The 12,634-nt window shown below is 44.6% G+C and overlaps 1 protein-coding gene across 1 annotated transcript; it reads right to left on the bottom strand.

The window, feature by feature from the left end:
* Positions 1 to 4,822: 4,822 nt before the first annotated feature.
* On the bottom strand, positions 4,823 to 11,724 carry LOC111164243 (uncharacterized). Its single transcript, XM_089919085.1, has 2 exons — positions 11,598 to 11,724; positions 4,823 to 9,521 (listed from the first exon to the last, which is right to left on the bottom strand). The coding sequence occupies exons 1-2, from the start codon at positions 11,629 to 11,631 to the stop codon at positions 8,068 to 8,070; spliced, it is 1,488 nt and encodes a 495-aa protein (XP_089775211.1). The 5' UTR covers positions 11,632 to 11,724; the 3' UTR covers positions 4,823 to 8,067.
* Between the last annotated feature and the right edge of the window lie 910 nt (positions 11,725 to 12,634).

Below are 12,634 nucleotides of genomic sequence, written 5' to 3'. Positions count from 1 at the left end.
TTCTATTCAAGGAAGGGGCAGGAGTATGATTCTGGGTCAAAAGTCTTGGTAAAACATTGAGGCAAAGCCAAAGATAGAATCTGACCACTAATGAAGAAGCACATTCATATCAACCGGAACCGGAGGTTTCTCCTCCCCCTGGGGGACTCATGACCATTATTCCTCAGGGACCATTAACCATCTGTATCAGCAAAAGGCATTATTCCAGTTCTAGGATCAGAGGAAGGCAAAGGTAAGAGTTGATAGAGAGGGACTTCCACTAGGAGTCATGACAATTTCTATGTCCCTTTAACATCACCAACAGTTGGTACTGTTAAAAGATAAATTGAGACGTTAAAATTTTTAAGAGTTTATTTGAGCAAACATCAATTCAAATCAGCACCAACCTGGAAGTAGTTAGGACCACTCCACCAACAGGAGCTAGATGCAAGGTTTTTATAGAGAGGACAAGGAAGAAAAGCAAGGAAATTGCTTGATTGGCTATAGCTGAAGTGGTTGCATTTATTTGGGAAAACCCAGTGACTTGTTTGTGATTGGTTGTTTTTCTTAACCTTGAGGCTCTTAGACTCCCAAAATTTCAAATCTATTTTTCTTGGCTAATGCCATAAAAAATGGGAAACTTATTTATGGGCTGGCCTGCAGAGATTCCTTATAATTCTACATTCTAGAACAGAATGTTCCTCTATTTTACTCTCGTAATAAAATCTTTTCTATGCTGTTTAGGGCAACTTTGCCCTACTCTCTAAACATCTCCATTATCATCACCCCAAACTTCCGTTAACATGATGCCAAAACTTCAGAGGACTTATTTACTTAAATATTTTTTAAATTTTCTGTATGCTATGATGTTTGACATCCCCCCAAAAAAAACATTCTGGCTGGGGAGACTGCCCTTCCTAGGGCTAGCCAATTCTTAGAGATAGCAAATGTCCCAGCCAGAGGCATGTCTTTGAAAAAAAACATTCTGGCTGGGGAGACTGCCCTTCCTAGGGCTAGCCAATTCTTAGAGATAGCAAATGTCCCAGCCAGAGGCATGTCTTTGATATGCAAACTAACCAGTCCAGAGCCTCACCACCTCTACTGGCCCATACACCCCAGGAGACAATATTCGTCTGCCTTTATCATCCCAGGGCCAGGTGCTAGGCAACTAGGAACCACCCCTTCAGCCCCAAACCCATCAAATACGGCCTTGCCTTTCCCTTGAAAATCCCTGTAAAGACCATGACCTAAACCTTCCCCTCACTCCTGACCCCTGACTCTTCACCACCCTGGTGGCTTACCCATGTGGTCCAGCGTGGAGTGCCATGCCTCCTGTCTCTAGGATCAGTGAGTATAATAAAGTTTGGGTCTTTTTTTCTCCTGTGCCTCTCCTCTGTCTCCTCTTCTGGCTGCATCTGAGTGACCAACTCATTAAAAAAAAGTGCAAACACAAACTATACCATCAGCTGGAACATCTTTGAACCATGGGCTGCACTTCACTAAGGGAGTGGCGAGAGCCTACAGCCTGTTCAGCCTTTTCTGGAAAGACAGCTACTTCATGGAGTTGGCTGACCCCCTGGAATCCCACTCAGGCTTGATCTTGGATGTAATATTTCCATTTAATGATAGCACTTTGCTGAGCCTGTCCTATTTTATTAGTAGCATAAGTGAGTACTCACTTGAGGATGGACAGCTCAGGTCTTAAGGTCACATACAGGGCTTTGGTGGTCAGGAGCTCTGTTTCCATTAGGGCCAAAAGCCAGCTAGGGGTTGCCATTTGAAGGGGGTGTATCTGGCAGCTATCTTCAGTATTCACCAGTCCAAAACCCAAGGGGCCTATGTACCCAAGTAGCAGTCTCTTGTTGCCATAGGCTCCAATCCTCACAAGTAAATCGCCAAGATGTGGAGCTCCAGAGGGCTGGCAAGCACCATCGGTCCCAGTGACGGGGTCCATGCCAATGCATCTTGCACAGCCTCTAGAGTCTGCTGCTGTTGGGGATCCCATCCAAGGATGTCTGTCTTGTGAGTAACCATGACATAAGGGACCAGAAGAATACCCAGATGTGATACATGTTGCCTCTGATAGCCAAGAAGGCCTACCAGTTATGGAGGCTCTTTCTTGTTGGTGGGGGCTGCCAAGGACAGCAGTTTTCGGCTGACTTTATCAGGAATACTCCTCTGATTACTGGCCCAGGTGGCTCCCAGAAACTGCACTTTAGAGCAGGTCCCTGCATCTCATCAGTGTTGTCGGCCCTTTCTGCATGTCATAAGATCTACAACCTTATGTACAGACTGGTCAAGTTGTTTCTTGGTCAGGCCAGCAATGAGGACGTCAACACAGTGGATGAAAAGTAGTTCTGGGGATAACTGGGCTTGCTGCAGATCTAGGCCTACCACTGGCGGTGTACTGCAGGGGAATTGAGGTATTGCTATGGACTAAATTGTGTCCCTGCTAAATTAACATGTTGAAGCCCTAACCTCCAATTTTGACTGCATCTGAAGTCCTAAAACGAGAAATGAAGACAGATTGCAAAAGTGAGCTTATTCTTCAAGACAAAGGAAGAATAACCCTGAAGGTGATTCAGAGATGATCAGGGTTTACCACCTCGGTTTCAAACAGACCAGACAGCTTCCACAGAAGCCATGGGGGCAGAACCACCCAGAGCCTTGGGATAGACTCCCCTGGAGCTCTGACTCCATCTGAGCTCTGGATGCTCCCCAGAGCATCCAGAAGGTGGGACCATCACCCCGGTGGTCCTGGAGGGCAGAGGACCGACCAAAAAGTTATTCTTGAGCCTTAAGATCTCATGTAACTTGCTTTGCTAAGTTTTGGACTTGCTCAGGCCCTAGCACGCTTTCTTCCTTCTGATTTCTCCTTTTTGGAATTGGAATGTGTGAGATTACAATGATCTCTGCCCCCAGTTCCTGGCACAGAGCCCCTGAAACCCTTGTAATTTTCTAAGTCATAAGAGCTCTAGGAGCATCTTTTGTTCTAATATTCGGTCTTTGACCCTGGTTCTTGACACAGGAGTCCTGAAACCTTTGTAATTTCCTAAGTGATAGGACCATCTTTTATTCTAATAAAGCAACTCTGGGTGAGCTCCTGGATTAGAGCTGGTCACCAGAAAGACCACGCCATGATTCAGAGCTCGGAATTTTCAGCCCCCTTCCCCCAGTCCCGTTCTCCTGATAAGAGAGAAGGGCTGGGAATGGACTTAATGACTGACCATGCCTACACGACGAAGCCTCCATAATAATCCCAATAGAACCAGGTTCAGAGAGCTCCCCAGTGGGTGACACATCCTGACTCCACAGGGACAGAAGCTCTTGCGCTCAAGACCTTCCCAGACCTTCCCCTATGTATCTCTTCATCTGGCTATTCATATGTATCCTTTATCATATTCCTTTATAATAAACCGGTAAATGTAAGGAAACTGTTTTCCTGAGTTTTGTGAGCCACTCTAGCAAACTAAACCCAAAGAGGGGGCTGTTGGAACCTCTCATCTATAGCTGGTTGGTCAGTAACACAGGTGATAACTTGGGCTTGGAACTAGTATCTAAAGTTGGTGGGGGTGGGGTGGGGGGATGAGGTGTGTGTGAGTCTTATGAGACTAAGCCCTTAAGCTGTGCGATCTATTTCCACGTAGTGTCAGAATTGAGTTAAATAGGACACCCCGCTGGTGTTGCAGAGAATTAGAGTGGGGGAAGCCACCCACACATCTGGTGACCTCAAGTGTAAGAACTGAAACGTTCTGAGTAGCGAAGGTGACACAGGAGGGAAGAACTGCAGGTTTTTTCAACATACAATGTTGATCCTGTAACTGTCCCAGCACTGTATTTTTTGTGTTTTTTTTTTTGCGGTACGCGGGCCTCTCACTGTTGTGGCCTCTCCCGTTGTGGAGCACAGGCTCTGGACGCGCAGGCCCAGCGGCCATGGCCCACGGGTCCAGCCGCTCCGCAGCATGTGGGATCCTCCCGGACTGGGGCACGAACCCCGCGTCCCTTGCATTGGCAGGCGGACTCCCAAACACTGCGCCACCAGGGAAGTCCCCAGTACTGTATTTGAGAAGCACATAACCTGTCTGGTTTCACAGGTTCACAGCCGGAGAGGAACTCTGCCTCAGGATGAATCGTAGCTCAAATCTCACCCATATCTGATTTAGATGAGAATTTGTGGACTTCAGCCTTTCCACTAGGAGTGCTGACTTAAGACTTTGGGGCTGTTGGGATGGAATTAACTTATTTTGCAAATGAGAAGGACATGAATTTGGGGAAGCCGGACTCAGAATTTATGGACCAAATGTTTCCTTGAAATTCATATATTGAAGCCCTAATCCCCAGGGTGATGGTAGGTAGAGTTGGGCCTTTGGGAAGTAACTGGGGTTAGATTAGTTTATGTGGGTAGGGCATTCATGATGGAAGTAATGTCCTTATTAGAAGAGGAAGAGACAGAGAGCTGCTCTCTTTCTTTACAATGTGAGGCTATAGCAAGAAGGTGATGGCAGCCAAGACTCAAAGGATCCTTACCAGAACCTGACCATGTTGGCAACTTGATCTTGGACTTCCCAGCCTCCAGAACTGTAAGGAATAAATGTCTGTTGTTTAAGCCACCCAGTCTATGGTATTTTGTTATAGCAACCCAAACTAAGACAGCTGCTAAAGATATGTCCCTCCCAATCCCCTTCCTCCCAAAAAGGGATCAGGCCCAGTTATTTTTATGCTTCAAAGAATAATCCCCTCATTATGCAAACTCTTCCAGGTAATAAGAGAATAAAATAAAACTTCCAAATTCATTTTGCAAAGCAAATAGAATCTAGTTCTGTACTTAAAAGTTAAAATAAAATCACCACAAAAAAATGGATTTTATTCCAGGAACACAAGGAAATTTCATTTGGAAACTTGTCAGCAAAATCGATTCTGAAAAGAATGATAAAACCATAACATTACACCAACAGATTTTTAAAAGTCTGACAGAACTTAGCATCCATTCCTAATAAAAACTTAAGTATAATAATAATTTGCTATAGGGTATACTACATGCCAAGTATTGTTTCAAGTGCGTTACACTTACGAACTGATTTTATCCTCAAGGCCCTATGAGGTAGCTCCATTTTACACATGGAAGACAAAAGGAAGCAAAGCAACTTGCCCAGGATCACACACCTAAAGAAAGTGGTGGAGGCAGGATTTGAACCTAGGCTTCCAGGCACAAAATCTGTGCTCTTTACCACTATAACATATTGCTTCTTCTAAAAATAGGAATAGAAGAAAACTTCCCAAACAGAGTAGAATATTTATCACAAACAATGAGGGTGAACGCCATATAAAACTGTGAAATCCTAAAAAACCTTTCTCCTGAAAGTTAGGAACAAGACACTGAACGCCTGTTATTCACTATTCAACATTTTAAAAATATTTGTGCTCATGCACGACGTAAGTGGCATACAGATTAGAATTAAGAGAACACCAATCGTTACTTATTGTATACCTAGAAAAGCTAGGAAATGAAACTGAAAAACTCTTCAAAGCAAAACTAATCTAGCAAGGTAATTGGATCCAAGTAAAAATTTTTTTAAATCATTAATTATTAAAACACTAGCAATAACCAGTAGAAATTGAGGTGTGGCTTTTAAACGTAGCCTCTTTTCCTCCAACCAAGAGCCTGAGTGCTTTTCTAGCAAATAAGGATATTCACTGCTACTTAGCACCTAACCTGGACGGGTGGTGGTCAGCTAACAGGGTTATGAACAGTGCTGGACCCCTCCCTCCAGAGACTTAGTGTGGTACAGTATGAGCAGAACCAGAAGATAAAAAATTACAATACTCGACAGAGGGTTCTCTACTAAAGACATAACCAGTCATGTTGAAATCAGAGTAGAGGGCTGGACCCGTGTGTTCATATGGGGTTAGGCTCTCCCCTGGAATCTGGGAGCTTCCAAAGTAAAATATTTTTAAAAAGAAAGTCCTATCGGTTTAAAAAAAATGAAAATAAACACCAAAAATATAGCTATAACAGAAATTTAAAATATTCACAAGTGGCAAATTTCCAGTTCTGTCCTCGGTTCAGTAATTTTTTAGGCTCCTAATAAACACTCTAACATTTTCTGAGACGCCTCACCCAGAATCATATCTAATTCTTCCTTTCTTTTTTTTTTTTTTTTTTTGCGGTACATGGGCCTCTCACTGTTGTGGCCTCTCCCGTTGCGGAGCACAGGCTCCGGACGCGCAGGCTCAGCGGCCATGGCTCACGGGCCCAGCCGCTCTACGGCATGTGGGATCTTCCCGGACCGGGGCACAAATCCGTGTCCCCTGCATTGGCAGGCGGACTCTCAACCACTGCACCACCGGGGAAGCCCCTAATTCTTATTTTCTTGAGACTCAACTCTCTTCCCCTTCTTCTCCACTGTCTCGGAGACATAAATCACAGCTCACAAAAATCTCTCTCCTCTAGGTTATGTGCCTGACATTGCCCCTCTAACCTCCTCCTCCTCTGCCACACTGCTGATCCTGTCATATTGCTAAGAGGAAGAGGGTAGCTACCAGGGGCAAAGATCCCCTAGCATTGAGGCCCTACTACAAGGATGGAAAGAAAAACTTGTGTCTGATACATGACTGTAGAAGAGGAAATCCCCTGAAGAGATTTTCTTATGCCTTTGAGGTATGAAAGTTGGCCCAGAAGATAATCACAATAATTAAGCGTACACCTCTCACCTAAAAATCAGATGACAGTTGCAGGCATCTAGAACTAGTTGGTAAGGAAATCAGAATGGTGTGACTCTATTATCTTGTCACAAACTTCATTACTGTTCATTCCAATCATCCAAGAATGCTAGGAACTGAAATTGCCATGGAAGTTGAGTCTTCTTTGCAGTAAACTTTGATGCTGTTCTTGTACTTAGACAGCAGGGTGGAGAAAGCTAGTACAGAACCGGAGTCTGTGTTCATGGCAAAGTACATTATCACTGGAACATGACAGCTGCCTCCAATACCTAGATACATACATATACACACACACCTGCACACACTCAAACACAAATCCATTAACTCTCTGAGGCTGAGGTAACAGTAGTAAGACTCTAAAGGACACAAGGAGAAGATATGAATGAGGCCTTTGTATTTGATATCCTATGATACCCATCTTTAGAAATTTTAGGTCTGGTGGTGAAAGGGGAGTTCATGCCCACTTTAAGCATGGTTCAGTTGGAGAGGCGAGTTTTTAAAAGCTATTTAACAACTAGAATATGCAAAGTATTATCTATATGCTAAAAGAAATAGATACTATACCCAACCTGAAAGCCTACATGAAGTTAGTATAAAAGGACACAAAGGGGCATTAGGTTGAGAATTGACAAGGCAATTATATAACAATTGCAAATTAGCCTCTTACAGCACAGGTTAATTCAAAACACTGAGGTCAATCAACAGGTTAGGAGGAAAAAAGGAGCATTTTAAGAAGAAAGTCCTTCAGAGATGACCTAGATCTTAAAGGTTCAAGGGACACAGATTGGTCAACAGGAAGAAAAGCTTTTCTAGGTAGAGAACACAAGTGATGAGAGTCTAGATTAAAGTAGTTTTAAAAGGGCCACATTCAAGAGGTAGAAAGTATGACTCAGAGTCTTGGAGAATGACTTTATATAAATGATAAAATGGAGGAGGTGGAATAGAATAAGGAAATATCTCTTTCCTTAAGAATATAATTGTGGGATAAATAATTAAGAAACAAGATAGATTTTAATTTTTTTAAAAAGTGAAAGAAGGGAATTCACTGGTGGTCCACTGGTTAGGACTCCTTGCTTTCACTGCTGAGGGTGTGGGTTTGATCCCTGGTCGGGAAAGCTCCCCCGCAAGCCGCATGGCGTGGCCAAAAAAAAAAGGTGAAAAAAAGGAAACCTACAAGCACATGAAATGTGTAGTCCTTAGTAGGGAAGGATGGTACTGTTACTCCCACTCTCCCACCTTCCTGACCACCAGAGAGCATTTAGGGAATAATCCACTTTGATTAGTGGTTCCAAGAGGAGACCAGGGTGAGCATACTTCTTCTATAGAAACCTCAACTCAGAGTTCCTTGCTGTCTTAGAAAATCACATCTTAAAAAACAGACCGAGCCAGACCTGACTGCTTTTCTCCAGTGTGAGTTCGCTGGTGGTGATTGAAAGTAGAACGTTGACTGAAGGCTTTCCCACATTCAATACATTCATAGGGTTTCTCTCCAGTATGAACTCTTTGGTGCACAGTGAGTTGTGAGCTGTCACGAAAAGCTTTCTCACAATCTTTGCATTTATATGGTTTCTCCCCAGTATGGGTTCTCTGATGTACCATAAGGCTAGAATTATGACTGAAGACCTTCCCACATTCATTACACTCATAAGGTTTCTCACCAGTGTGAATTCTCTGATGAATAATGAGGTATGAGTTTTGATTGAAGGATTTTCCACACTCATTGCATTTATAGGGCTTTTCACCCGTGTGAAGTCTCTGATGTCGAATGAGACATTTACTCAGACTGAATGCCTTACCACATTCATTACATTCAAAGGGTTTTTCTCCAGTATGAATTCGCTCATGGTCAGCAAGTTGAGAGATCTGATTAAAGGCTTTCCTACACTCACTGCATTTGAATGGTTTTTCCCCAGTGTGGAGGCTCTGATGTCGAATAAGACATTTACTTCGACTGAAGGCCTTGCCACATTCATTACATTCATAAGGCTTCTCCCCAGTGTGGATTCTCTGATGGTCAATAAGATTTCTGTTAGAACAGAAAGCTTTCCCACACTCATTACACTTGTAAGGTTTCTCACCAGTGTGAAGTACCTGATGGCGGACAAGGCTTTTACTCCGACTAAAGACTGCTCCACATTCATTGCATCCATATGGTTTCTCCCCAGTATGAGTTCTCTGATGGTCAAAGAGTTTGGAACTCTCATTGAAAGCTTTTCCACATTCAATACATTTATACGGTTTCTCCCCAGTATGGAGTCTCTGGTGTTGAATGAGATGGGAGCTGTGGCGATAGGTCTTACCACAGTCACTGCATTCATAGGGCTTTTCCCCTGTGTGGATTCTGAGATGGACTATAAGCTGAGAGGTTTGCCTGAAGGTCTTGCCACACTCATTGCACTCATAGGGTTTCTCCCCAGTGTGGATTCTCTGATGCCCAATGAGGTGAGAACTCCAATTAAAAGCTTTGCCACATTCATCACATCGATAGAATTTCTGCCCCTTCAGAACTCCTTGATGTTCTGCAGGACTGGAAGACAGGTCTGGATGTCCCCCAAGTTCCTTATATTCATCACACCCATCTTTTGTGGATTTATTTTTATCTTCCTGTGTTATTTCCAAGAAATCCCTTTCCAGTCTGGCCCCTTCTTCACCTGAGGGTTGAACTTCTAGCTTCTCTAAAGCCTCTTCACAGGTATCTCCAGCTTCTGGTCCTCCTGGAATCATTCCACAGAGTACTACTGAGGTCCTATCAGATGACTTCAAAACTTTAGAAAGTTCCTGCTTTGGAGGCAACTCTGAACTCTCCATCCTGTTCTCACCTGCTGCCAAAAGAAAGAAGAAAACAACTTTCACTCATTTCTTGTCCTACTGAAGAAAGAGAATCATCAGGAGTCTATGTACTTGAAAAAACTTCACATTCCACGTAAGGAATGAGGAGACACATTAAGAACAGGAGAGGGCTTCCCTGGTGGCCGATGCAGGGGATGCGGGTTCATGCCCCGGTCCGGGAAGATCCCACATGCCGCGGAGCGGCTGGGCCCATGAGCCATGGCCATTGAGCCTGCGTGTCCGGAGCCTGTGCTCCGCAACGGGAGAGGCCACAACAGTGAGAGGCCCGTGTACCACAAAAGTAAATAAATAACAGGAGAGAAAATGGGAAATGGCTCAAATTTTTCTTCATGGACAGAAAAACAAAGGAGGGAAGCTGGTCAGTGGAGGAGGGCGGAAGAACAGCCCTCAGGACAGAGGGATGCTGAGCCAGCACAGCCAGGTGAATAGGCCAGTTGAAAGGCAAGAGACCAGACTGTAAAGCATAGTGTGATCTTCCAGAAGTCACTTAGATGTGATGTCTCCTTAATAAAATGAGGAACCCTAAGGTCCTTTCCAACCATGACATTGTATGGTTCCACAGTTCTCAGCAAAGATGTTGGGGAGAGAGAGTGGTGGCAAATACCTCAAAACAAATATGAGAAACAATGTGGGCAAACCTGAGAGTAGAAAGCAAATTTATATTATGAGGATGTGATTAGGAAAAAGTGTACATAAAGAAGTGATTCTGGTATAACAGGATACTGACAAGATTTGGAGAAGCCATGGGTAGAGAAATACTGGGGAAAAGTATTGAAGGGGAAAGCAAAGCTGTAAAATTGGGTACCCCCTAGTCCCTGGAGCACTGGACTGGTAGGTGTCAGTAGGCACTCCTATAAAAATTAATTTTTATAATTTGAAACGTAAATCAAAATACATGTTTTGTATCTTGATAATCTGGAGTCATAATGAGACTGACCAGCTGAGTATCTGCTTTTGAATTCTAGAATTTTTGAATACAAAAGTTGGGAGAAGGCAGAGCAATCACGGTCATACCTAAACACAGAAATATTGGCTCCTTTCAATCACATCTTAACCAAGGTCGCAAGCCATCATACCACCTTAGCATATGGAAAGTTAAAGATATTTGGTTCATTGATTCTAAGCTCACCCTCTCCAAAGTAGGCTACTGCCCTAGACCGGTCAACCCCAGAACCTGCCCTGACAACAGCCCCTTCCAGGAAGCAGCCCTACCCGTCTTTCTGAAGGGGAAGCTGAGGCAACCATGCTTTGTGCCAAGCAACCCAGCTCAGCCCATGATGGACAACAGGTGACTGGAACAGGGCCAAGCACTAGACCCCAGTGTAGCTTATCTGTAGATTAGTCATCAGCCTCTGCGTGGCCTGGGCCAAAGTACTGCTCAAACAAAGTTGATATTTAATGGCTGAACCATCCTTGGAGTCCCTTTTTACATAAATTCTAAACAGAAGGATGGAAAAACTAAGGAAATTACAAGAGCTCAAGCTGAAATGATGCATGGAGAGAAGGCAACCATCAGGAGCCACAGCAAGCAGAACATAGGAGGAAACAGAAAGTCTAATTAAGAAGGAGCTCGGAGGGGGAAAAAAGATTCAGAGTAAATAAGGAGAATAGGTATCAGTGGGAGGAGCAAACGGATACGCAGGGCACAGCTGTCTTACGACACTGGTGTAAAAATCCTTTCACTTCCACTGCTGAGGTTCCCAGGTCCCCACAAGGCTTCGTTTCCCGAAGTCTGGTCTAGCTGGTCAGTCTGTTCAGGGCTTCCATTCCTTTAGTCTTACTGTAAGTAACTTAGCTCATCACTTACAATAACTGAATGGCACTCTACTCCTTCCAACTACAAACTCTAATAAACTGGCCCAGCTCAGTTAATAATAAGGAGAATGTTAATAACTATTAAAGTGAGTGATGATGGAGAGGGGTTCATTATATTATTCTCTCCCTTTGTCTTTTTATATTTTCATAATAAAAAGTTAAAAAAGAAAATGAATATACCAAAGAAAGTGTAAAGAAGACAGACTCTAAGTACCGGGGAACAGAGTCATTACCCAGTGAAGCCAGGCTGCAGCAATTTTCCAGCATGATGTTCCAGTACAGGGCTCTCTGGCTGAGTGCCAGACCTTTCCACTTTTGCTGAGTATAGTCCACAGACAGGAACTCGAACACTGCAGCCTCCTGGAATGACATGTTTCTAATGCTCAGGGACATTCCCAGTCTGAGGGGCAGAGTCATTAGGGGCACTGAGAGCACAGGGTCAGGGCCCTGGTGGCAAAAGAGGTGGGGGGAGGGTGGGAAGCTGAAAGGACACATTAATAAAAGGAGAAGTCCAGGGCAAGATACAGTCAATGAACTCAGTGGATGGAAGCAGCTCCAGGGGAAGCAGTTAGGCGGGGAAACGACAGGAGCAGACTCAGAATGGGCCAGAGGCCCGGAGATGAGCTCTAGCTATTCCTGGGCCACAGACTTGGAACTCAGGAAGCTCACCTGGGGCCTGACCATCCGGAGCACAGTTGCCGCTGCTTGGTCTCCTACGTTCCCCACTTGGGGAAGGGCAGGCACTGGGGAAGCATGCTGAGCTGAGGGAGGAAAGAAAGCTCTGAGTGGGACCAGCCCTGCTCTTGGCTCCAATGAGGTCTGTATCCCAGCAAGTGGATTCAGGAGAACCCAGGTGGCTCCACACACACGGACCCTCATCCCTGTTCCATAAAGGCATTATCCTTTGTGAGCTGTGAACTTTTCCTGGAGGCAAGAAGGTCCCTGTTCAAACCAAACTGGCGGTTCCTTCCAGCCCTCTCTCTCCCACTCTCGGAAGGAAGCTACACTTCTGACCACCTTCTCTCCCATGGCTTCCCCAGCAGCAGCCTGCCTGGCCTCCCCCTCACCTCTCTGCCCCTCATTCCCTGGCTTCTCTTCCTTCACCTGCCCTCTCATCACGGACACTGTAGGCGTTCAGGTCTCAGAGGTTCTCCTTTCCGTCTCTCAGAAGTCTCATTTTCTAATGCTGCTCTCACAGTTCCTTGTTCTCTCCTCCACATCTAACACAAGCTCTGATTGCCTACTGAACATTTCACCTGGTGTTCCACAG

This window comes from Delphinapterus leucas, chromosome 10 (assembly GCF_059928025.1).
Source record: "Delphinapterus leucas isolate spDelLeu-1000000601 "Yukka" chromosome 10, BTC_Dleu_Yukka2, whole genome shotgun sequence".
In the NCBI taxonomy this organism is placed as follows: Eukaryota; Metazoa; Chordata; class Mammalia; order Artiodactyla; family Monodontidae; genus Delphinapterus; species Delphinapterus leucas.
The sequence above is the reverse complement of the archived record's forward strand: the minus strand, read 5'-3'. Positions and strand labels throughout refer to the sequence as shown.